Below are 23,777 nucleotides of genomic sequence, written 5' to 3' on the forward strand. Positions count from 1 at the left end.
CCAGTTAAGACCTACATGGTATATCAGTTCTGTATATTTCTGCTGGAAGAATGTTTAAACTTGATGTATGATAGTCGTAATTGCAGAGGGCCTTATACATGCTGTGACTGATGCTTTAACAGTGTTATGAATTAAATAAATGTCCATTGCTTTAGTTTAAGGTCAGTTTAAGGTGTAGAACGGAGAGCTAGCGGACTGTGAGGGGATATTTGACAAAAAGTTTACTGGATTAACATCGCTTACTGCACTTTTAATAGATGATATAGAAATGCACTGGCCCAAGGATAGAGCCCTGAGGAACCCCATTAGTAGATTGTACTTTGTCGCTTTTAAAATGCGTTATTCAGTGCTTATGCATGTGTCATGAAGTCCCTCATGTAGGTAGCCTTCAAGTAAAGTGTTACCACCCATTTCTTACTAAAGCTCCAGAGCGTGCATCCAATCTGTTTGGTCTAAATGAGGTGAGTTTTGTTGAGGTTTCTGCTGGTCAGAGAAGCTTTTATTAATTAAAAAAAAAATTACCAAACCAAATGTTTTGCCTCCTGCTGCACTGCTGCAGTTTTAAAGCGACTGTGACTTTGTCGGAAGTGCAGAATACTTGTAATCTGAGGAGAAGCACAGAAGTTACGTGTTTGCTTTAAAGGGCCCATATACAGAGCCGAATTTTCCTTATTTACCTGTTTTAAACATTTGATGTAGTATGTAAATGTTGCCCATACATCCATATAGTCTATACTGCGTTCACTTCATTGTTTTTGTGATGTCACACAAAAAAAAAAAAACACATTTGCTTATATCTGCCTATTCAGTCTGCAGCAATTTAGTCAGAACAGGGCTCATTTACATATGCCATTCTTAAAGACACAGTAACAGAGACAGCCTGATGAATTCTGTGAGGAGAGATGGGACAAATTATGACTGTTTTGGTTACTGTTTTGGTACACAAACATCACAAATGAATCTCAGGGGAAAAATATACAAGTACAAAAAAATGTGTATATGGGCCCTTTAAAAGTTCCATTATTGATTTTAAGCCGATGTTGTGCCCTGTTTTAGCCTTTCTACTCCTTTTTCTACATGCAAAGTTGTATTCCCTTTTTTCCCTGATTTCCTTTAGACGTTTTGATGTATATTTCCAGATTGTGCAGTATATGTTTATTCTTTACCCTCATGCATTTAATGACAAACTGATTATTGATCTCCAGCCGATGATTATAGTAACAGTACCGGCTGCAGGATACTTGATTTTAACTATGCGTGCACACAAAGCTACACGACGACTCTGCCTCTTCTGTCTGTTTCTGTCATTTTCTCACAAAGGATGGTATAAGGATAGCGCCCCCTGCTGTTTGCATTCAACACGTAGGCCAATAATCAGTGCTGTATAGTGTAATGTGCTATATCGAACCCTGAATCACTCATATCTGACACCACTGTGAAAAATGATTAACTGACAGTAAAATGAACGTTTCCCCAAAACTATAGTGTGTTTGTAGCTGCTGTGCTTTAATATGTGCACATATTTTAATCCATCATGAACAGTTTCCCTGTGGAGAATTCCAGATGCATCCAGCAGAGGGCGCAGTTCTGCATTTTTTCCCCTCCCTGGAACTGGGATGTTTGAGATCTTGATGTAATTTTTATTCCTGCAGATGGACAAAAGGTACGCAGATGAGTGTGTGAACAGTGTAGCAGCTGTGAGACGCTGGTTATTGTCAAGTCCATCGTAGCTCTAATTTGGTCAGGTGACAGATGACAGTACTGCGTTTACTGATTGTAATGTATTACACAAATAATGTGAGGAGGCTCGACGTGTTCCTGGTCAGATCTGATTGAATGATTTTGCCTGTTTTGTGGAGGATCTATGATGAGCTGGGGGCTGTAATGTGGTGCAACTGGAACACCTGGTTTCAGACTGCTCTGCAGAAGAGCGCTGTTTTCCAGGATCGTTCTGTTGGACCAGAGTGATGCAGAGCAGCATTGCCAATTTCTGACTATGCACATCGAAAATATACTGTACAATGCAAACACAGCCGTTTTTGTGTAGACTGTTCATGTTTAGTCCTAGATACTGTTTTACAGATGAAATATCCTCAAAGAACCTGCAGTCGTTCACCTGCTGGAGGTTACATGTTTATATTTTTGAGCTTTGATTTATTTTTTTTTTAATTAGGAAATTGGCAATAAAGGTATTGATTCTTTTTTCAGTGTCCTTTGTGATTGTGTCTTTTTACTGTTGTTTTTTGCAGATTAGTCTCTTCATAAGAAATATACAATATACATTTTGTGTAAAGTGTAAAAGGAGTGGTTCCACACTGGCAAAGGAGTCAGACAAGGCTTCATACTATCAATATACATCTTCAACTTACAGTGGTGTCTGAAAGTTTGTCAACCCTTTAGAATTTTCGATATTTCTTCATAAATTTGACCTAAAACATTTGGATTTTCACACAAGATAAAGAGAACCAAATTAAAGAAATGAGAAAAATATTAGACTTGGTCATTTATTCATTGAAGAAAATGATCCAATGTTACATATCTGTGAGTTGCAAAAGTATGTGAACCTTTTCGGATTAGCAGATAATTTAAAGGTGAAAAATTGCGATGGTAATTGGGTATGAGTGACCACTCTATTTGATTTAAAAAATAGGGATCTATGACAGTCTGATCTTCACAACACATGTTGGTAAAAGTGTGTCATCTTGTGTGAAAATCTGATGAAGTTTTATTCACATTTATGCAGAAATATAGAAAATTCTAAAGGGTTCACAAACTTTAAGGCGCTTCTGTACATGCAGAGAACTTCTTATAAACAAGGCAAGACAGGGCAGGTTTATTTATACAGCACATTTCATACACAGAGGCAATTCAGTGTGCTTTAGATAAAGCAGAAAGAATATCAAATGGAAAATTAAAGACAAAGAGCTTAAAAGTGGAAAACAAGAAAATCCAGAGTACATAAAGTACGATGAAAACGTAAAAGGGAATTAAAACAAATGACGTCATTAAAATGAGCTTATTAAGGATGAAGCGCAGTTAGAATAGAGTGCGAGTAACCTGGATTTAAGGATCACTACATTTGATGCTCGTCTAAGATCTGGCAGTTTGTCGCAGTTGTAGCAGCATAACAGCTAAATGCTTTTTAGTTTGGACTCTGGGCTTGACTAGCTAACCTGAATCCATGGTTCTAAGAGATCTACTCACTTTATCTTCTATAAATATATTACACATGTATCATTCAGTGATTTATAGATGAGCGGCAGCTCTTTAAACTCCATTCCGTAAATAACCATTACAGTAGCCAACACTGCTGGAGATAAAATTAGCAGGAATTAGCTTCTTTAGATCTTGTTGGGACACCAAACTCCTGATTTTGGTGATATATTTAAGACAGAAGGCTGTTGATTGCTTTGATATGGCTGGTGATCTGAGTCTATTAGAACACCAAGATTTCAGACTTGGGCTCAGTCCCATTTCTTATTTTTACCCCTAGCCCTTGTTTTCGAGTGTCACCTTGCCCCTTGGAACTGAGTTACAGGGTAGTGGTTGAAATCTTCCCTTCAAAATGGGAATCTTCAAATAAAAAAAGAACATTACTTCATTAACAGACTACTAGCGCTGCTCTGTAGGCGACCCTGCCAGTCTGCAGTGATAGCAGAGGAGGGTAAAGTTCAGCAACCTCACTGCTTGGCTTTAGTTACATTTAGGGAATCATATGCCTTCAAAGAGGTGGGCAATTATTTATTATCACCCACCCCTAATTCTTCAGTGATATAAAACTGAAGTCTAGAAACTATTAACCAGCTTCTCATTCAAATTTTCCTGTTCCACCATAAATTGTGCAGCATTTCTGACGCTGTGGTTGCCAGAGGCGCCAGATTGTAGCTGCTGCACCATTTAAGGTGGAACGGGAAATTTAGCTAGCTACCGAGACATCGAGACATACGCATACTACTAGTGATTTTTTGTGCTTGTTATGAAGAAAAGGACCATAATACATTGAAACGACATTAAATTAAAATGATACAATGGTTAATTTTGTAATGGAGAAAATTCTTACATTTGTGGGTTTCTTTGGTTGCTATAGCAGCCATCTTGCCGTTTTTTTTTTCTCATGACGCTCTGTTTGTAGTGAGCCTCTAAAAAATCTCAGTTTGGAGGGCCATGTAGCCATAACACTTCATCCTGCCCCTCTATCTTAACAAGAATCGGGACACCCTACCCCTAGGTGTGAACGTGCAAAACAGAAGGGCTAGGACTGAGTGCTAGGGGTGAAGGGTGAAATGGGATTAGGCCATGGTTTTTAGAGCCTAAGAATTGAGGCTTTCATTAATACTAATCCTCTTCTCTTTGTTGCCAAACACAGTAACCTCTGTTTTTAACTGAAGGAAATTTTGGCTCATCCAGTTATTTATATGCTCCAAACTTTGACCCAGTGAGTGTACTGTGCTGTGATTATCTGGTGAGAGAGTCAGAAATGTCTGTGTATCATCTGCATATCTATGGTAATCAATGTTGTTCTGCAGAATTTGGCCCAACGGCAGCATATAGAGATTAAACAGAAGAGGTTCGAGAACTGAACACTGAGGAAGTCATAACCATCCTATGAGATTCAAAACTGCCAGTGGTGTTAATAATATAACTCCAGCCTTCTTACCAATTAAGGACTGTAATTTTCCAACCTGTCCAGCAGTGTTCTGTTCTACTCTACAGTGTCAAATGCAGCACTGAGATCTAATAAAACCAGAACTGATGTTTTATCTGAGTTAGAATTCAGCTGTATATCATTTAACACTTTTATAAATAGCCAACCTTGCTGAAGTTTACCCTCCACTGCTATGACTGCAGACTTAATGAAGTAATGTTCTTCTTTATTTGAGGGTTGTCACATTTCATACGGAAGATTTCAACCACTACCCCTTCTACCTCAGTTCCAAGGCGCAACACTCAAAAACAAGGGGTAGGGGTAAAAATAAGAAATGGGATTGGGCCTAAATCTGAAATCTTGGTGTTTTTATAGACTGTGGTGTTGGTATAGACTTTTGTGAGAACCTTGGACAAAAAAAAACCCAATGGATTCTCAAACAAATCAGGCCTCACCTCTTACTTGAAGCCCAGAGAACCAAAGTGAAGATCTTATTTGGACACATTCTGAGAAGAACTGAATCACTGGAAAAGATCATGCATGAAAGTAAAGAAGAAGATGAGCAGTAGTTAGATGTATGGAAACAATCAGAGCAATCATGAACCAGCCATTTAGAAGACTGAAAATCCAAACAGAAGACGGGATACTCTGGACAAACACCAACCCTATGGTCACCAGGAGTCGAGATTGACTGGACAGCACTTACAGTTTTTCTCGAATGCTTAGACGCATTCCTTGAAACAGTCATCTCATTCTTACCATTCTCAGTGCAATTCCTACAACAGTAGAAGCATTTCTCTCACCACTGTGTCACTTGTCCCAAAGAACCTCAAACACTCCAAACATTAGCTACATACATCAAAGCACACAAAGTCAGTCAATCACTACAGCACTGTCACCAAATGGAGAGGATTTTTTGATCATTGTGCAAATATTGATGTATTAAATGCTAAATGTATGTATCAGAATTGGACTGACCACATTGTGTTGCTGACCATAACAACAGATTGTCCCAGATGCACGCAAATGTAGAAAATAAACATTTTTATTATAGTATTCATGTCTGTTTTGCAATAGTAATGAAAACAGAAAGATGCATAATCTTTTGAAGAAATATAAATTATTATGTAATGTTACAGTGCTAATCATGTTACCTCTACTCTCTCTGTTGGGCCACAACACTTCATCTACATCAGACCTGATGTCCTGCCTTCCAAGACAAAGAGGGAAAAACCTTCTTGAATGTTGCAGTCAGTTGTAACGTCCCCACAACCAGCCTTCATAGCCTCAAGTAATGACATTTGATCATACACCGTCCACCTCCATGCTGAGAAGAATTCCTCAATAGGGTTGAGGAATGGTGAATACAGTGGTAGGAACTCCACTGAAAATTGTGGATGGGCATAAAACCATTCCCTGCCAGGATTAGAGTGGTGAAACCTGACATTGTCTCAAAATTACTACATAGTTTGGCAAGTCAGGTGTGTTGTAGGGGCCAGTGGTTGGAATATGGTGGATGGCACCATTCTCTGAGACAGTAACACACATTGTAATGTTGCCCCCACATTGGCCTGCCACATCCACAGTGGCTTGTTGACCTATGATGTTTCTACCACAACGTCTGACTTTGTTCAGATTGAACCCTGTCTCATCCACGTACACAAGTGTGTGTGAGATCTCACATGCCTCTAGGTCCATCACTCTCTGCAAACCAAACAACTAGTGTACATCAAATCAAAGTACTATAGGATTTTTTAATGTAACATAAGTACACATAAATTTCATGTGCTGTTACCTTGTCTCAAAGAATACTCAGACATATAGGAGGTAAGATCTTATCTGCGTAAGAAGGTAAGGCCTTACCTGCACATACAAATTTCACAGCTCCTTCGTTCTTCCATTATTTCTTTCAAACAAAACTTTGTAGAGTTGTTTCATTGATACTGCATGCCTCTTGAGAACTCTTGATGCTTTTACCATGTTGATTATTTCAGTCTCCTGTTTGGGTGTGAATACTGGACTACCAGAATGGGGCAGTGATACATATCTATATAGTGGAAAAAAAAAAGATTTGATGTGACAGAAGAGTGGCTGAGTCTAGGCTGCACCCTTTGATCTGCCTCAGCCATACTTAGGCCATGGGTGACAACATGGTCTATGACAGTGGCCTGGATGTCAGGGCAAACATTCTGCCATTTTTTCCTGCTACTGCCTCTTCCTCGGCCTCTATGTGCTTCTCTCGCTCTTACTATACCACCACAAACCAGCTTCCTGCTCTGTTCTCGGCAACATTATACACTGGAACCCTTTTATATTTATATGTGCTTGTGGTTGTACTTTAACAACTTACACCTGTGGGATGGGGCCATGAACAGGTGTATGCATTTGCTTTTCAGTTGCTGGGAAAGTCAGTCGCAGGACTCACATGGGACATATAGGCCTTTTGCTTTGGTACAAACACAATGGTTGTTGTATGTAGTATTTTGCATGCCAGGATTTACACAATGAATCACTGTGTGATTGGGAGTGTGAAATGTACACAGCTGATTGACAAGACTGGAATTTGTTGTGACTAAGGTTTCATAGTCAATCGAGGATTGCATCTAAACAATCATCAATGTATTTAATGTTTTGCAAAAATTACTTTTGCGTGTCCATTTTGTATGAAAACAATGAGAAGTGAAATAGTGCTATGGTCAACTGCATTCATGATGTAACACTCGGACAGGGTAGTGAGATGCAAATGCAGAGAATCTTTAATGAACAAAATCCACAGAGCAAAAATCAGGGTACAGACAGGCAAAGAGTAAAAAAACCAGAAAATACCAAAACACAGGATAACGACTCAATAAAGTCACTGAGAGTGGCAATACCTCTCAAGGAGGCAGAGTGAGAGTCCTGGTTATAAAGGGTGGCTGATGAGCAGATTATAGGCAGGTGCGTGAGTGTGGGAGGAGTCAGCTCTCAAGACTCCGGAGAAGCTGATCTCTGAATGAAGGAACGGCCAGTAGGTGTGACAAATGCTGAGAGGTTTTGAGGATGAGGTCAAAGTTCTGGGTAGTGCTTCTAAACATTTGAGAAAAAATGTAATAAATAATAATAATAATAATAATAATAATAATAATAATAATGTCTACAAAATCTCTTAAATGCTTTCACATTTTGCTTTTGTGGTGTTCTTTTTCCAAAACTGGCCCCTGCATCACCCCCCCCACCCACCCCGAGTTCTCCTTTCATGAGAAAACACTGAAGAAACAATGATGTCATTTGTAACCAACATGTTACGCACAGAAATGTATTTGAAAGTCAAATGGCCCCTCATTCATCCACAGCAGGGTCTGTACATGCTGGGAGAACTTCAGAATGAGGTTTACATCTGGACAGATGTGCAGATTGTTTACTTGTTTATCAGAGCTTGTTTCAGATCACAGAGTCTTTCTCTGGTTCATTGGTTTGGTGTTTTGCAGAAGCAAGTTTGTATGAAAACTTCAAGCAGTTAAAGCTCTCAGTAGTACAGGCTTAGCATCCTCTATTACAACTACATTCATGTAAATTTAAATGTAAAATTTCCCTCTTGGTGCCAATACTCATCCTCATTTTACAATTAACGTAAGAGGATTATTGCAGAATATTATTAATCATTTTATTCGCCTCTTGTTTGCAGAAATGTTCCAATCTACGGATGTGTTTTAGTGAAAGTTCCACATTGTATAAGTGTGTTATTTTGTACAATCGACAAAAATGATTGAGTGATTCTGAACTTTTGAAAATCCACAAATTTGTAGACAGTGTTTCTTTTTAAATGTTTCCATTATTTTACTATGTGAACAAAACTAAACAAGTTCCGGGTCTGAAATTTAGTGGATTTTTTATTGTGAAGCCATTTTCAACTTCTGGTGTAGTCTACTGGTCTACTGCAGAAATGAATAAATCACAGATTTGATAGAAATGTAATTTTGCTAAAAATATTTTAAAGTTAACTGAAATATGTTTTTAAAGCGAAATTACTGACCTAAAAAAGTGAATACTAAAGTAGTTCTAATGATTATTTAATGAATAATGATATTTAAGTGAAATATTGTTAGTATTGTGTTTACATCTAGTTATTTCAGCTCAGTTCAGTCAGTCTATAAACAGTTAAACTCAATATTTAGGATGTGATTTAGAAGATGGGACGAATTTTATTCAAGCACAATTTTTCATGATTGCTTGAATGAAATTTTTCAAAGTTCATAATGTGACTTTATTCTCCCTCATATCTATATATGTGTATCATATATATATATATATGACTAAATGACGATCTGTATAAGAGTATGTTTGTGAGTGTGTTTGAGTGTATGAGTCTGTGTTTGAGTGTATGAGTGTATGTTTGAGTGTATGAGTGTGTTTTTGAGTGTACAAGTGTGTTTTTTGAGAGTATGAGTGTGTTTTGAGTGTATGAGTGTGGGTTTGAGTATGTGAGTGTGTGTTTTGAGTGTATGAGTGTGTGTTTGAGTGTATCAGTGTCTGTTTGAGTATATGAGTCTGTGTTTTTGAGTGTATGAGTGTGGTTTTGAGTGTATGAGTATATGTTTGAGTGTATCAATGTGTGTTTGAGTATATGAGTCTGTGTTTGAGTGTATGAGTGTGTGTTTGCATGTATGAGTGTGTTTCTGAGTGTATGAGTCTGTGTTTGAGTGTATGAGTGTGTGTTTGCATGTATGAGTGTGTGTCTGAGTGTATGAGTCTGTGTTTGAGTGTATGTGTGTGTTTGAGTGTATCAGTATGTGTTTTGAGAGTATGAGTGTGTGTTTTGAGTGTATGAGTGTGTGTTTGAGTATATGTGTGTGTGTTTGAGTATATGAGTATATGTTTGAGTGCATGAGTGTGTGTTCGAGTGTGTCTGTGTGTTTGAGTATATGAGTCTGTGTTTGAGTGTATGAGTGTGTGTTTGTGTACATGAGTATATGTTTGAGTGTATCAGTGTCTGTTTGAGTGTATGAGTGTGTGTTTGGGTATATGAGTGTGTGTTTGAGTGTATGTTTGAGTGTATCAGTGTGTGTTTGAGTGCATGAGTGTGTGTTTGAGTGTATGTGTGTGTGTTTGAGTGTATGAGTGTGGTTTGAGTGTGTCTGTGTTTGAGTATATGAGTCTGTGTTTGAGTGTACGAGTGTGTGTTTGAGTGTATGAGTGTGTTTGAGTGTATGCGTGTGTGTTTGAGTGTACGAGTGTGTGTTTGAGTATATGAGTGTGTTTGAGTGTATGAGTGTGTGTTTGAGCATATGAGTGTTTGCTTTTAGTGTATGAGTGTGTGTTTAAGTGTGTGAGTGTGTGTGTTTGAGTGTATTAATGTGTGTTTGAGTGTATGAGTGTGGTTTTGAGTGTATGAGTCTGTGTTTGAGTATATGAGTATGTGTTTGAATGTATGAGTGTGTGTTTGAATATAAGAGTGTGTTTGAGTGTATGAGTCTGTGTGTGTTTGAGTGTATCAGTGTGTGTTTGAGTATATGAGTGTGTGTTTGAGTGTATGTTTGAGTGTATCAGTGTGCTGTACTCTTCCTGTGCTGTGGGTGTGTTTGTGCTTCTTGGGCTCTGCTGCTGCTGGTCTTTTGAATGCGACTCTGTGCGACGGTCCCCTTATTTGCCTGCTCCACTCCGTATCTCTCCGTCTATCATCCTGCTGATTGGATGAAGAGATAAAAGAGGGTGAGTGCATGCAAACACAATCAAATCCAGACAGTATGAGAGCTCTGTAAAAAAAGAGGAGGAGGAAGATCCACTGAATCTGTCAGGCGTACGGCAGGGTTCTGCTCAGAGACCATCTCGCCCCAACTTTATTACAAGACCTGCACAGTTTGGAGCGTCTCTTGAGGTAACCCTCACTTTTACTGACAAAACCACACTGTAGTTTTATAGATTTATGTGAATGAATTCTGACGAGTGCAGATCCTAAATGTTCAGTCCAGATCTCAGCAGTGCTGGTGAGGGTTTTATGATGTGAATTTTTTTGGGGGGTTTTCTTATTTTGCCGAAAGCAAACATTCTTCACATTTTTGTCATTTTTGGACAAAATCAACATAAAAAAGTCAGAAGTGCAGACTTTCAATACTGAATGTAGATCGAATTTAAATATGATACACTATGTTTTGGGATATTTCCATTGGTAAATGATTTATAAGGATTCTACAACTTTTTTATCATCTCTTGAAATATTTGAAAATACTTCCTGACACTGCACTGCAGGAAAATACCATCTTGACAACTAAAATTATTTTAAATCTAGTCAATATATCTAATATTTCTCATTATGAGATTGTTGTAAGATTATTTGACTTATATTACTGTAGTGGCAGATAATTTTGTTTCCATCAGTTTTTTACAGCAAGCAAAATTATCTGCCAATATAGTGAGATCATTTGACTAAAATCACTCAAAACAAAGAAAAATGTCTACAAATAAGCTAAATATGTCTTATAATCTTATAATAATCTTTCTTTTTTGCAGTGAGTGAAGCGTTTGTGAATATTTCAGTGTAACTCAGATGACAGTAGCTAACAGGCTTTACTGTGTTTACCTGAATAAATTAATTGTGACTGTAAAGCAACTTTGAGGTAAATGTACTTTATAAATTGAATTATTATTATTATTATTACTTTTATTATTATTATTATTATTATTATTATTATTATTATTATCAGTAGTAGTAGTAGTAGTAGTAGTAGTAATAGTACATGATTGAATGATTCAGAACTCTGAAGTGGTCACTCTGTAGTCAGTGTCATGACCGTATTAAGAATTCTTCTCAATGAGAAAAAGTAAAAATTTCAAAAATCACAGAGTTGCTGCTATCACGTCCTGTGGTGAACAAAAATGTTCCAACCCTAATTCTTTCTGTTCCACAGTTTCCCTCCGAAAAGCTAATGTTCATAATTTTTACATATAAAGTTCATTTTTGTAATATTCTTTATCATGTAAATGATATTTATGTTGTGGGGAACTGCTTAAATATGTTTGTTGCCTAGAGGAAACATTGCATGACAATGGAACACGTATAGCTAGAAACAGTCACTTACGTGTGCAGTAGTGTCAGGATTGGTTTGGTAGTGACAAAATTCCATTTGGTAGTGACAAAATTCCAAATTAAATTTTTCCAAACTAAAGGATTTAGTCCAAAGTCCAAGATCAGTTAAAAGTCCTAAATGTGTTTCAGCTCTGACTTTGATCCATTCTTGTAAAATTATGCATATAACATTTGAATAAATACAAACATCAATGCAGTAAAATGTAAGAAGAGTATTGTGTATATAAGCCTCCTTTGCATGATGTTGCCTCAGGACAACAAACCCATTTCTTTCCTTGTACAATGGCATGATACATATTTAATGTCAATCAAACACTTAATAATGATGAGAGGAGTTAAATGAGCCAGTGAAAAACCTGTTCTTTGTCACATCTGCTGGTGGGCATCTTCAGTCCTCTTTTTGTGATGATGTTTATGTTGTGGGGAACTGTTTAAATATGTTTGTTGCCTAGAGGCGACATTGTGCGACAGTGGAACAGATATAGCCAGAAGCAGTCACTTAACGTAGACACTTCAGAGAACATTGCAGTTATCATTTATTGTTTCATATTGAATTACTGGTGTTTTGTGTAGGAAATCTAAATGATTTAGTATTTAATGAGTTCAGTGTCTAGAAGCTCATTGCAGTCAGTTCTGCCATGCAGCACTAGCAGTATAACATTACGTTTCACTGGTGTCATCATGTTTCTTTAGAAAACTGAAAGCAAATTACTTGAAAATTACTTGATTCTTTACTTTTTTTTTACACTGTGACAACTGTTATTTGTGTTTTTTTTAATTGCCACTTCACAATATTGCATCATCATAACAAAAATTCATTGAAAATAACATTTGTTTTTTTATTTTAGCAGTAGTGATCAACAAATTGCATCATTTTCATTCCAAATATTCACATGAAAAATTTCTGTTTCTTATATGATGCTCTTTTTCATTTCTTTTCATTGTTGCACAATGTTGCCTAAAGGCAACATACCCCAAAATGACCCCCACACACAGTTTCTGGGAAAAAGAAAATTAATTTTCAGAAATGAGTTTCAGCGTGTTCTCATTCTGTTTTCAGATTAGTATCTAGAACTCACTGATGCACCATGGAGCATACATTCAGAGCCGTCACACACACTCCAGGCATTCTCATTTGGAGAATTGAGGTAACAGACTTATTTAAGTTACTTCATGTTTCTAAAAATCAAGGCTGGACAAAGCACAAAACATTAAAAAAAACAGGGTTTTGAAAAACAGGGTTCTATATGGGTTCTATATCTAGACAATGGTCCTATATAACACAATAAACACTCAAAGAACCATCTGTGTGCTTAAAGGTTTCTCTGCATAGTGAAATCCTTCTTCAGATTAATAGAGAATGTGTTGTATATGGTTCAATATAGAACCCTTTTGAAAATGGTTCTATATAGCACCAAAAATGGTTCTTTGAGTGTTCATGGTTCTATATAGAACCACTGTCTTTACTAAAGAACCCTTGAAGAACCATCTTCACTAAAGTCCAGCAGTTTTGTATTTTGTCGACCTTGATAATAGTATTTAGTTTGTCTCTTTTCGGTCTCTCACTACGTCTTTTAAGAGTTTAAAAGCTCTTACTGATGCTGTGTTCTGTGTTGAACAGAAAATGGATTTGGTTCTAGTCCCGGAGAAATCTTATGGGAACTTTTATGAGGGTGACTGCTACGTTCTGCTCGCTGTAAGTTCTCCTCAGCACATTCTCATAAGTTTCCTGACAATGTGCCACACACTTTAGCACACTTTGGCACTTTTTATTATTTGCACTCATAAAAATGAAAGGTTCCTACAAGGCTACAGTCTTGTAAAATATGTAATATTTCTAATTATGAGATTGTTGTAAGAACATAATAAGATTTTTAAACTAATCTAACCAGATATTTGTGCCTGTTTTTGAAGAAATAATGTTTGATGAGCTAAATTATCTGTCAGTGGAATAATAATTATTAATTCATAACTTCACTTAAAACATAAAATGTCAAATAAAAAAGTTAAATAACACTCTTAACATAAATCTCAACATAAAAACATAACACATTTTTGCATTTTTACATTTACATATACACCAACCGGCCACTTCATTAAAAACACCTCCTTGCTTCTACACTCACTATCCATTTTATCAGCTCCACTGACTATATAGTTTCACTTTGTAGCTCTACAGTTACAGACTGTAGTCCATCTGTTTCTTTGCATACTTTGTTACCCTGTTCTTCAATGGTCAGGACCCCCACAGGCCCCCAGCAGGTATTATTTGAGTGGTCAATCATTCTCTTTGTTGGTCCACCTTGTAGATGTAAAGTCAGAGATGATAGCTTATCTGCTGCTGCACAGTTTGTGTCAGTCATCCTCTAGTCCTTCATCAGTGGTCACAGGACGCTGCCCATAGGACACTACTTTAGTTCTCGGTCCAGCAGCAACACTGAGGTGTTTAAAAACTCCAGCAGCACTGCTATGTCTGAATTCCTCGTACCAGCACAACATACACTAACACACCACCACCACATCAGTGTCACTGCAGTGCTGAGAATGACCGACCACCCAAATAGTACCTGCTCTATGGGGGTCCTGTGGGGGTCCTGGCCTTTGAAAAACAGGGTAACAATGTATGCAGAGAAACAGATGGACTACAGTCTGTAAATATAGAACTACAAAGTGCTCCTATATGGTCAGTGGAGCTGATAAAATGGACAGTGAGTGTAGAAACAGGGAGGCGTACTTAAGAAAGTGGCTGGTTGGCGTATTTATTTTATAACTTATTTTTTCTGCTTCTAATGAGCTTCTTCCTTTTTTTTAAGTTTTACTTTTAAGTACTTTTAGTACCAAAATTTTTGAGAAGAAAATGCAACGCCATTTGCTGTTGGCCCTCAAGGCTTTAGTCTCCCTGAGTCTAAAACTTGGGTTATAGAACCTTAATATGGAGATTCTTCAAAGTTTAGAAAGGTTCTCCACACTTGTACATCTTGTTCATTTAAAAATATCTACTGATAGGTTCTTTAGGGAACCAAAAGTGGCATCTCTTTTCTCTTATTTTCCAGACTGAAGCTGTCCTCTGTTCCACCTCAGGGTTTATTATACTGTCGTGCTGCTGTTTCTGTTGGCGTGTGTGTTGTGTTGTTGCTGTTTTGTTTTTCCATCTGTTTTGCATCTTTAAGCACGACACAAAAAGCACTGTCTGATAGCTCCTCCATCATCTCTTTAATCCTTCTCTTTCTCTCTCTTCCCTGTTATTGCTGTGCTTCTGTCTGTTTATCCTTCTTCCTGTGGGACTCTGAGTGATCTCTGCATTTCATCATTTTCATCTCTCACTTATCACACCTTTCACATAATAACTAGTGCAATTAGATACAGTTCAATATCACACTGTTTTCCATGTATACATGATATTTTAGTTTGCATTAATAAAGTGAATAAGTTTGTCTTAATAAAGTAACTAAGAGAGAAATAATAAAGCTAATATATTCATATTAAAACAATTCTATCCTACACACTTAAAAATGATGGCTCTTCAACCATGAACAACCTTTTGCACGATTAAAGCATTTTTTGTGTCATGAAATGGTTTTTCAGATTGATTGATTGATTTATATGGTTTTAAAAAGAATCTTGCTGAAAAAGGTTCTATATAGCATCCTTTAGCATTCTATATTTGGCACCATAACAATAGAAGAATCATTTTTGGTGCTGTATAGAACCCTTTTCAAAAAGGTTCTATACAGAACCATCTACAGCATATTGTCCATTAGTCTGAAGAACGCTGTCATGATGCAAAGAACCATTTACCCATGTAAAAGGTTCCTTGAGTGTTAATATTTCTATACAGAAACATTTTCCGTACTTAAGAACTTTTGAAGAACCATCTTTTTTTAAAAGTATATGTTAAGATAAATGTAAATAAATGAATACATGTATAAATTTATATATATTTCTTCTAGATTTAGTCAGTGATGTTGAATATATGAATATGTATGTTACATATATATATATTTTTATATATGAATATATCATATATATATAATTATATGACGTCATTTGCATCAAAACATATATGAGATACAGATATCTGAAAGGATGATTCTGAGAAGCCTTTGGTTAGCGAAATCTAGCTAAAATACTTCAGCTTTATTTTATTCATAATTTGATTCGTATTAAAGTGAAATAACAACCTGAATGCAGTATTTGTGATACAGTTCATTACAATATGTTGTGATTCAGTGTGAAATATAATTCAGAAAAGCTCAGATTTTAGTGATGTTGTCAGTGAAGTTACATCTAAATGATTAACATTCATGCTCAGGTCACCACCACAGTGATCCAATCATGGATATAACGCTCATTACCTATAAAATATGTTGTTAATAATATCACTAAAACCGAAGTCATCACTCTTCTCTGTTCACGTCCACAGACGAAGAAGGTGGGCTCAACCCTGTCCTACGACATTCACTACTGGATTGGCTCTCAGTCCACTCAGGATGAACAGGGAGCTGCTGCTGTCTACACCATCCAGCTGGACGACTTCCTGGGCCAGGCGCCGGTCCAGCACCGTGAAGTCCAGCACCACGAGTCAAGCGCATTCTGCGGATACTTTAAACAGGGCATCATGTGAGACCCTTAAACTCTTTGTCTGTTTTTGCTTGACAGCTTTCTTTTTAGTATTTAGTTATAGTATATTTAACTGTTAACATTCATGGAATCTTCCAGACTTTCATTCCTCACTCACTTCACTTAATAGTGTTTCATAACTAGACAATTACATTTCCTGAAGAGAATGCAGGGCGACTGTGCAGCTTATGCAATTCCCTGGTGTTGCTGGGGTGTTGTTAGATTACTATGGTATCCCAGGTGGTTGCTAGGATGTTGGTATTGCATCCCAGATGGTTGCTAGGTAGTTGCAATGATGTTCTAGATAGTTGCTACGGTGTCGCTTAGTGGTTGCTATGGTTTATCTAGTGGTTGCAAGGAGGTTGCTAGGTGGTTGCTGTGGTGTTCAAAGTGGTCACTGGGCTGTTTCTAAGCGGTTGGTATGGTATCTCTGAGTGTTGTTATTGTCTTGCTAGACAGTTGCTATGGAACTTCAAATGGTTGCTAAGGTGTTACTATGTGATTTTTATGTTATTCCAGGCAGTTGCTAGGGTGCTGCTAGGCAGTTGCAATGGTGTTCCATGTTATTGCTAGGATGCTGCTAGCTGAGACCGGAGAGGCCATGAGATGACTATGGATTTTTATCTTGAGATAATTAAGTCATGATCTCAAGATAACAGCTTTTGTTATCCAGCACCATATTGTCCATTTAACTGATAATTTCTCAAGGATGATGTTAGTTTCCTGTTGGAATTTCTGTTCCACCAGTTACACACCAATGCCCGAACATGTGTCTGAATGTAAGCGTTACATCATTTAAGGCAGAACGGGACATAAGAATAAGATGCTAAGTTCAGCTTCATCCAATCTCTCTCCGCTGTATGAGTCACAATCAGCTAACCGGGGTTGCAGCATTTGAGGTGGGGGGTGCTGGTTTAACCCCCAAATTACTGCAGATACACACTTGAATGTAACATTTGTAGTTTGCCTGAGCATTATTGTGTTTGAGTTTATACATTAGTTTGCAGTAACCTGCCCAAAACGGCCCACCGGGAATTCTCACGACTCTCCTGATTACCCACTCTGGCACTGGTGTAAAGCTTTCCCAGTAGAGTAGAAGAAACACTGCTGTCCACAAACTTACGGACAGATAATGTACTGTCATCTGAACACATGCTATATTAAGAGTAATGTGATTTTACAGCCAGGTTAGAAGTGGAGCATACGTTTCTTGTGGTGAAATGACAGGAAGCAGGAAGTGAAGATGACTCCAGGTAGAGTAGATATCTGATTTCAGGATATAATTTCATGCAAAGGCTATGCAAGTACTTAATATGACTTCCTTGTTGAATGTTCAGATAGATTTGGTGCTTTAAAATAGACCTAGGAAGTCCTGTTGTCGTTGTGTCATACCCATATAAGGAAATCCAGGTCTAAGTCATTTATCTCTACAGCAAAAATCACTTCTGTCTCACTTTGTTGTCAACAAACATGTTTTAAAGCTGTTCTTTTAATGTTCCTATTCTTAATTTTGCAAAGGATAGAGTTTATATATATTTAGCCCTTAGTATTATATATATTGTCTATATGGCAATAAGTAAAAAACTGTAACCTTGTTAAGTAATTATTAAGGTTAATATCTTTTTTGTTAATTCTCTTTTAATTCTCTTCTTGATACTTCTTTTTCTTGAGAGCCTTGTTATCCCTTTGCTGCTGTAGCACTGTGAATTTCCCTGGTGTAGAACTAATAAAGGATTATCTTATCTCTTATCTTGAAATACAAGGTCATTAAAGAGTCTAAATATGAATGTGGCTGTAGGCAAGCTAACACTGCTGCACAATGAACTAGCCTTGTAAGACTGACTTCACAAAAAACCCCACACAAATCAGCTGTACTTTGTCCACCACTCTGTGGTAGTTTAGAGACTTTGACAGTTTTAAGCTGCACTTTGAGTAGCTGAACTGGTTTAATTTTATTTGAGTTAAAAATGCATTTGGGTCCTTTAACTGATCCTAGACTTTGACTGACCTTAATTATGTTTATTTTATTAAAACTAATGGCTGAACATTCCATTTTGTCACTACCAAAACAATCATAAACTTTACCTGTTTCAGTCGTGACAATTTTAGCTCAGTTTGAACTAAAAAAAATGCAGCCAGTACATGACTAGCAAACACAGCTTTGAGCAGCTGTATACAGAGAAAATCATCATATTTTTCATTAAAACACAAAATCTGAAAATATCTATTTCATTTTTGACAATTTTTAATGCTCCACACTGACTTTCGGACTTTGGAACACATTTACTCCAAAACAATGGGATCTAACTGCTCACCATGTGGCCTTGAGGGGATGCAGCCTCACTTTCTGTTCTAAAATGTAGGGGTGTGGCTAAAACAAGGCTCCGCCTACAGACTAAAACTGTGTTTTAGTAGTGACATGAAAATATAGGACAGTACTTTTTATTAAAAATTAAATTCATGATAAATTTAAACCAACATCGCTTTACAAGAAATGAAAAGATCTTTTAAAAAAATCTTTGAAAGAAAAATATGTTATTTTTAGAAGTCTAAATATTTGGACAGACTCCTTTCAGTAGAAAGTACCCTATAAAATATGATTTTGTATATATTTAGCTTATCACTATCTCTATTAATGCATTGGCTTTAAATAGATCTGATCACAATCCTATCTAAGAATCTAAATATCTAAGATCTGAAAACTTCACTGTTTTTTAAGTATTTTTAAATACTTTGGGGCTGCAGTTTGGACTAATTTGGTAGAATGCTATATATAACAGTGCTGAAGTTTAATAATAGGTTTACTGTCATGCAAGTCATTTCAGTGTGCAGGAGCTTTAGCTTGTATGTTACATTATTCATATTTTGACTCCCAATTACCTTGTAATTCAGAGGATCCATTGCCACTTATATATGAATATATATATGAAGGACAATACATATCTAATGTGTTCATGTTTCAATGTGTATCTAAGATACACATCTAACCACAGGGTCAGATAGCAGTGATTTTCAAAAGTTAAACAAATAGAAGAGTGGTCTCTGACTTTTGCACACTGCTAAATTTGTTGCTAAATATTAAGTAATCATTTGTAGATGATCATAAATCAATATTTATCAAATTTATGAAATACATCTCTTTCTCCGCTTCTTTAGTTACAAGCAGGGAGGAGTCGCATCAGGAATGAGACACGTAGAAACGAACTGCTATGACATTCGAAGGCTGCTCCACGTGAAAGGACAGAGGAAGGTGACTGCCAAAGAGGTGAGAACGAGAAAAGCAATGTTTACATTTCTCATTCAATACTGACCTTCTATCAAGGCACAACAGATTTGACTGTTTCTTTTACACATTCTTTCATAGACTATTTTATATTGATCATAACTTTTCAAGCTTTCTGCATAATTGAGTTTGACTTTGGTGTGAAATGGTTCAGATTTCTTTACAGTGGTGGTGATAGGAACCAGGGGTCACCATGACTACAGCACAAATATAGACATTTTATTTACTATCCAAAACCACCAGTGAACCTACACGTGTCTTCTGACTTTTATATGGAATGTTGATGATGGGAAAATAGTGGAAAATCTGAAATAATAAGTTTTCTTTGGGGACTATTTTGCCTCACAGTGCCCTGCATATTATGTATCCCTCCACCATGAATGGAATTTAAGTTCTTGAAACTATCATGAAACAATGTCTCAGACATCAGGCAGTGTATTCATAACCATTTCATGGAATAACTTTCTGTGAAGGAGCTTTTAGAGATAGATGTCTTGTTCCTATCACCATCACTGTGAACAATTCTGACTCAGTAAATTTCTCTAGAACAGAGCGTTTCACACCAAACCACTCTGAACGACTCTGTTTACATCTTAACCGTTTAAATATGCAGGAATTTAAAAAAATCAGTGGTGTTCCCCATTGTTCCTAATAAGAAACAGTGAAAGAAACATAAGTGTATGTGAAATAATGAAATGTAAACTCATTTTGAAGGTGGAGATGAGTTGGAAGAGCTTTAATCTTGGAGATGTTTTTCTGCTGGATGTTGGAAAGACCATTATCCAGTGGAACGGACCTGACAGTAACAAACAGGAACGACTAAAGGTCTGAATCTTCTTCAGATCTTCATTTGTATATTTTTTTTTAAATTGCCTGCTGATGCTGAACAACCAGCTTTAAATGGGAATTAAATGGAGGGTCAGTGATGAAGTTAGATTTTGGGTTGAGGTTAAGACTGGGATTGGAGAAAGTGTCAGCTGTAAGGTGAGTGAGGAGTTAAAGTAATAACTTAAAAAAATAAGTTGAATGCAAGTTAACAGCAAAGTGAGCATCTACAGTGGACCATCTGAATAAAGTGTTACCTAAATCTTCAGTTATAGTTAGCACAAAGCTTAAAAGATTACATGCTATAGAGCCACCACAGTAATTAATGTATTTATATAGCTGCTTTCATGCACTGTGATCATTCAAAGTACTTTATGAATGAGAAAATACAAAGATCATTCAAATTCATCATCATCATCATCATCATCGTTAACTGCTTAGTCCAAATAGGGTCGCGGTAGCAGTTGGGAGAGCAGAGAATCCCAGATGACCCTGTCGCCCGCAACTTCCTCCAGCTCATTCCCGGGGACCCCAAGCCGCTCCCAGGCCAACTTAGAGATATAATCCCTCCAGCGGGTCCTAGGACGACCCCGGGGTCTTATTCCGGTAGGCCGTGCCTGGTACACCCCCACCGGGAGGCGTCCAGGGGGCATCCGGATCAGATGCCCGAACCACCTCAGCTGGCTCCTCTCAATGCGGAGGAGTAGCGGCTCTACTCCGAGCTCCTCCCGGATGGCCGAGCTCCTCACCCTATCAAATAGAGTGTAGCCCGCCACCCTGCGAAGAAAGCTCATTTCCGCTGCTTGTATTCGCGATCTCATTCTTTCGGTCATTACCCACAGCTCATGACCATAGGTGAGGGTCGGGATGTAGACCGATCGGTAAACTCTTCACCACTACAGTCCGGTACAGCGACCGCATTACTGCTGCCGCCTGTCCCAGCCTGTGGTCGATCTGACGATCCCTCTTCCCATCACTCATGAACAAGACCCCGAGATACTTAAACTCCTCCACCTGGGGCAAGTCCTTTTCCCTTACCTGGAGTGGGCATGCCATCCTTTCCGGGCTAAGACCATGGACTCAGACTTGGAGGTGCTGATCCGCATACCAACCGCTTCACACTCAGCTGCAAACCGCTCCAGTGCACGCTGGAGACATCCATGTGATCCAGCCAAAAGAATAACATCATCTGCAAATAGCAGAGACGCCACCCTCCTGCCTCCATACATAATGCCCTCCTGACCCCGGCTACGCCTTGACACCCTGTCCATGAATATCACAAACAGGAGTGCAGACAGGGCACAACCCTGGCGGAGTCCAACGCTAACACTGAAAGAGTCCAACTTAATGCCGAGTATACGAACACAGCTCTCACTCCGGGCGTACAGAGATTGAATGGCCCGGAGTAGTAACCCCGGCACCCCATACTCCTGGAGGACCTCCCACAAGATATCTCGGGGAACACGGTCGTAAGCCTTCTCCAAATCCACAAAACACATGTAGACTGGGTTGGCAAACTCCCATGCCCCCTCAACAATCCGTGAGAGGGTGAAAAGCTGGTCCATTGTTCCACGGCCAGGATGGAATCCGCATTGTTCCTCCTCAATCTGGGGTTCAACTATCGGTCGAAGTCTCCTTTCCAGCACCTTGGCATAGACTTTCCCAGGGAGGCTGAGCAGTGTGATACCCCGATAGTTGGCACACACCCTCTGGTCCCCCTGAAAATAGGGACCACCACCCCGGTCTGCCAGTCCAAGGGTCCATGCACTATTGCAGAGGTGTGTCAGCCACGACAGCCCCACAATATCCAGAGCCTTAAGCATCTCCGGATGAATCTCATCCACCCCCGGTGCCTTGCAACTGAAGAGCTTGCCAATCACCTCAAGGACCTCCACCAGGGAAATGGAGCTTGACACGCCAGAGGCCTCTGGCCCTGACTCCCGTGAGGGAGGCATGTCTCCCGGATTTAGGAGTTCCTCAAAGTGCTCTTTCCACCGACCGACAATATCCTTATTTGAAGTCAGAGTTTCTCCACCCCTGCCGAATACAACTTGGGCGCAGCCACCCCGACCGCTCCTGAGTCGCCAGACAGTTGTCCAGAACCTCCTCGAGGCCGACCGAAAGTCTTTTTCCATGGCTTCACCAAACTCCTCCCACGCCCTGGATTTTGCTTCTGTTCACCGTTGCAGCTGCCACCTTTTTTGCCTGTCGGGAACCTATCTGCTGAATCGGGAGTCCTTCTGGCCATCCAGTCCCTAAAGGCCTCTTTCTTCAGCTTGACGGCCTCCCTCACCACCAGTGTCCGCCAGGGGGTTCTTGGGTTACCGCCATGACAGGCACCAAAAAGCTTTTGGCCACAGCTATGCCTGGCAGCTTCCACAATGGAGGTTTTGAACAGGGTCCATTCAGACTCTATGTCCCCTACCTCCTCCGGGACATGAGAAAAGCTCTTCCTGGATCGGGGCCTTGTTGTGGCGGAAGGGCTTGTGTGGTCTAGGGATCTTCAGAGCTAAGTCGTCGGGAGCAACATGCTCCTGGTAGGGTCTCCCAGGGCGAACAGGTCTGGAGTGAAGACCCAGACTAACTCGAACCAAAAACCCTCCATGAAAAACGGACACAGAAGATCGTGTACCCTGCCCGGGAGAGGGTCACCGGGACCTACCCCTGGAGCCAGGCCTGGGGGTAGCGTCCCTCGGCGAGCACCTGGTGGCCGGGCAGCCCACGTAACCCGGCCGGGCTCAGCCCGAAGAGGCAACGTGGGGGGACCATGTGGGCCCACCACCCGCAAGGTCCAGCATGGGGGAGTGGTGCAGTGCCGTACAGGCAGTGGGAGATTGCAGGGGGGCCCTTGGTGGCCTAGGCCCCTGCAGCAAAAACTGGCTCTTGGTAGATCATTCAAATTGAAATTTAAAAAGATAAGAGAAAAGAGAATAGAAATTAAAAACAAGATTAAAACATGATTAATATAATAGATTTAAAAGGGAAGATATAAAAGTTATTTTTAGTTATTTCGTCAACATCATTTTGTATGGTATGTTATGTTGTGAGACTTTAACAATGTGTGTTGTTAAACTGAAGGGGATGCTGCTGGCGAAGGACATTCGTGACCGTGAAAGAGGAGGGAGAGCTGAGATTGGGGTGATCGAGGGTGATGCTGAAAAGAATTCCCCTCTCTTAATGGAAGCTCTGACCAGTATCCTTGGTGAGCGGCCTGCTAAACTGCCCAGCGGGACGCCGGATGAGATCGCTGACCAAGAGCAGATGGGCCAGGTTACTCTCTACCAGTGAGTGTACCAGGGGGGACCACTTTTTCATTTTATTTACTTAATTATGCACTTCAA

The 23,777-nt window shown here is 39.0% G+C and overlaps 1 protein-coding gene across 1 annotated transcript in view; it reads left to right on the plus strand.

Annotated features, from left to right (window-relative positions):
- Positions 1 to 10,231: 10,231 nt before the first annotated feature.
- avil (advillin) overlaps positions 10,232 to 23,777 on the plus strand; it is a 34,212-nt gene continuing 20,666 nt past the window's right edge. The window contains exons 1-7 of the mRNA XM_036559666.1: positions 10,232 to 10,499; positions 12,769 to 12,856; positions 13,330 to 13,404; positions 16,132 to 16,328; positions 19,485 to 19,593; positions 20,326 to 20,436; positions 23,515 to 23,720. Of these exons, the coding sequence (XP_036415559.1) occupies positions 12,797 to 12,856; positions 13,330 to 13,404; positions 16,132 to 16,328; positions 19,485 to 19,593; positions 20,326 to 20,436; positions 23,515 to 23,720 (758 nt within the window). The 5' untranslated portion in view covers positions 10,232 to 10,499; positions 12,769 to 12,796. The remainder of the gene's footprint in view (positions 10,500 to 12,768; positions 12,857 to 13,329; positions 13,405 to 16,131; positions 16,329 to 19,484; positions 19,594 to 20,325; positions 20,437 to 23,514; positions 23,721 to 23,777) is intronic.

This window comes from Colossoma macropomum, unplaced genomic scaffold, assembly GCF_904425465.1.
Source record: "Colossoma macropomum unplaced genomic scaffold, Colossoma_macropomum, whole genome shotgun sequence".
Classification (NCBI taxonomy): domain Eukaryota; kingdom Metazoa; phylum Chordata; class Actinopteri; order Characiformes; family Serrasalmidae; genus Colossoma; species Colossoma macropomum.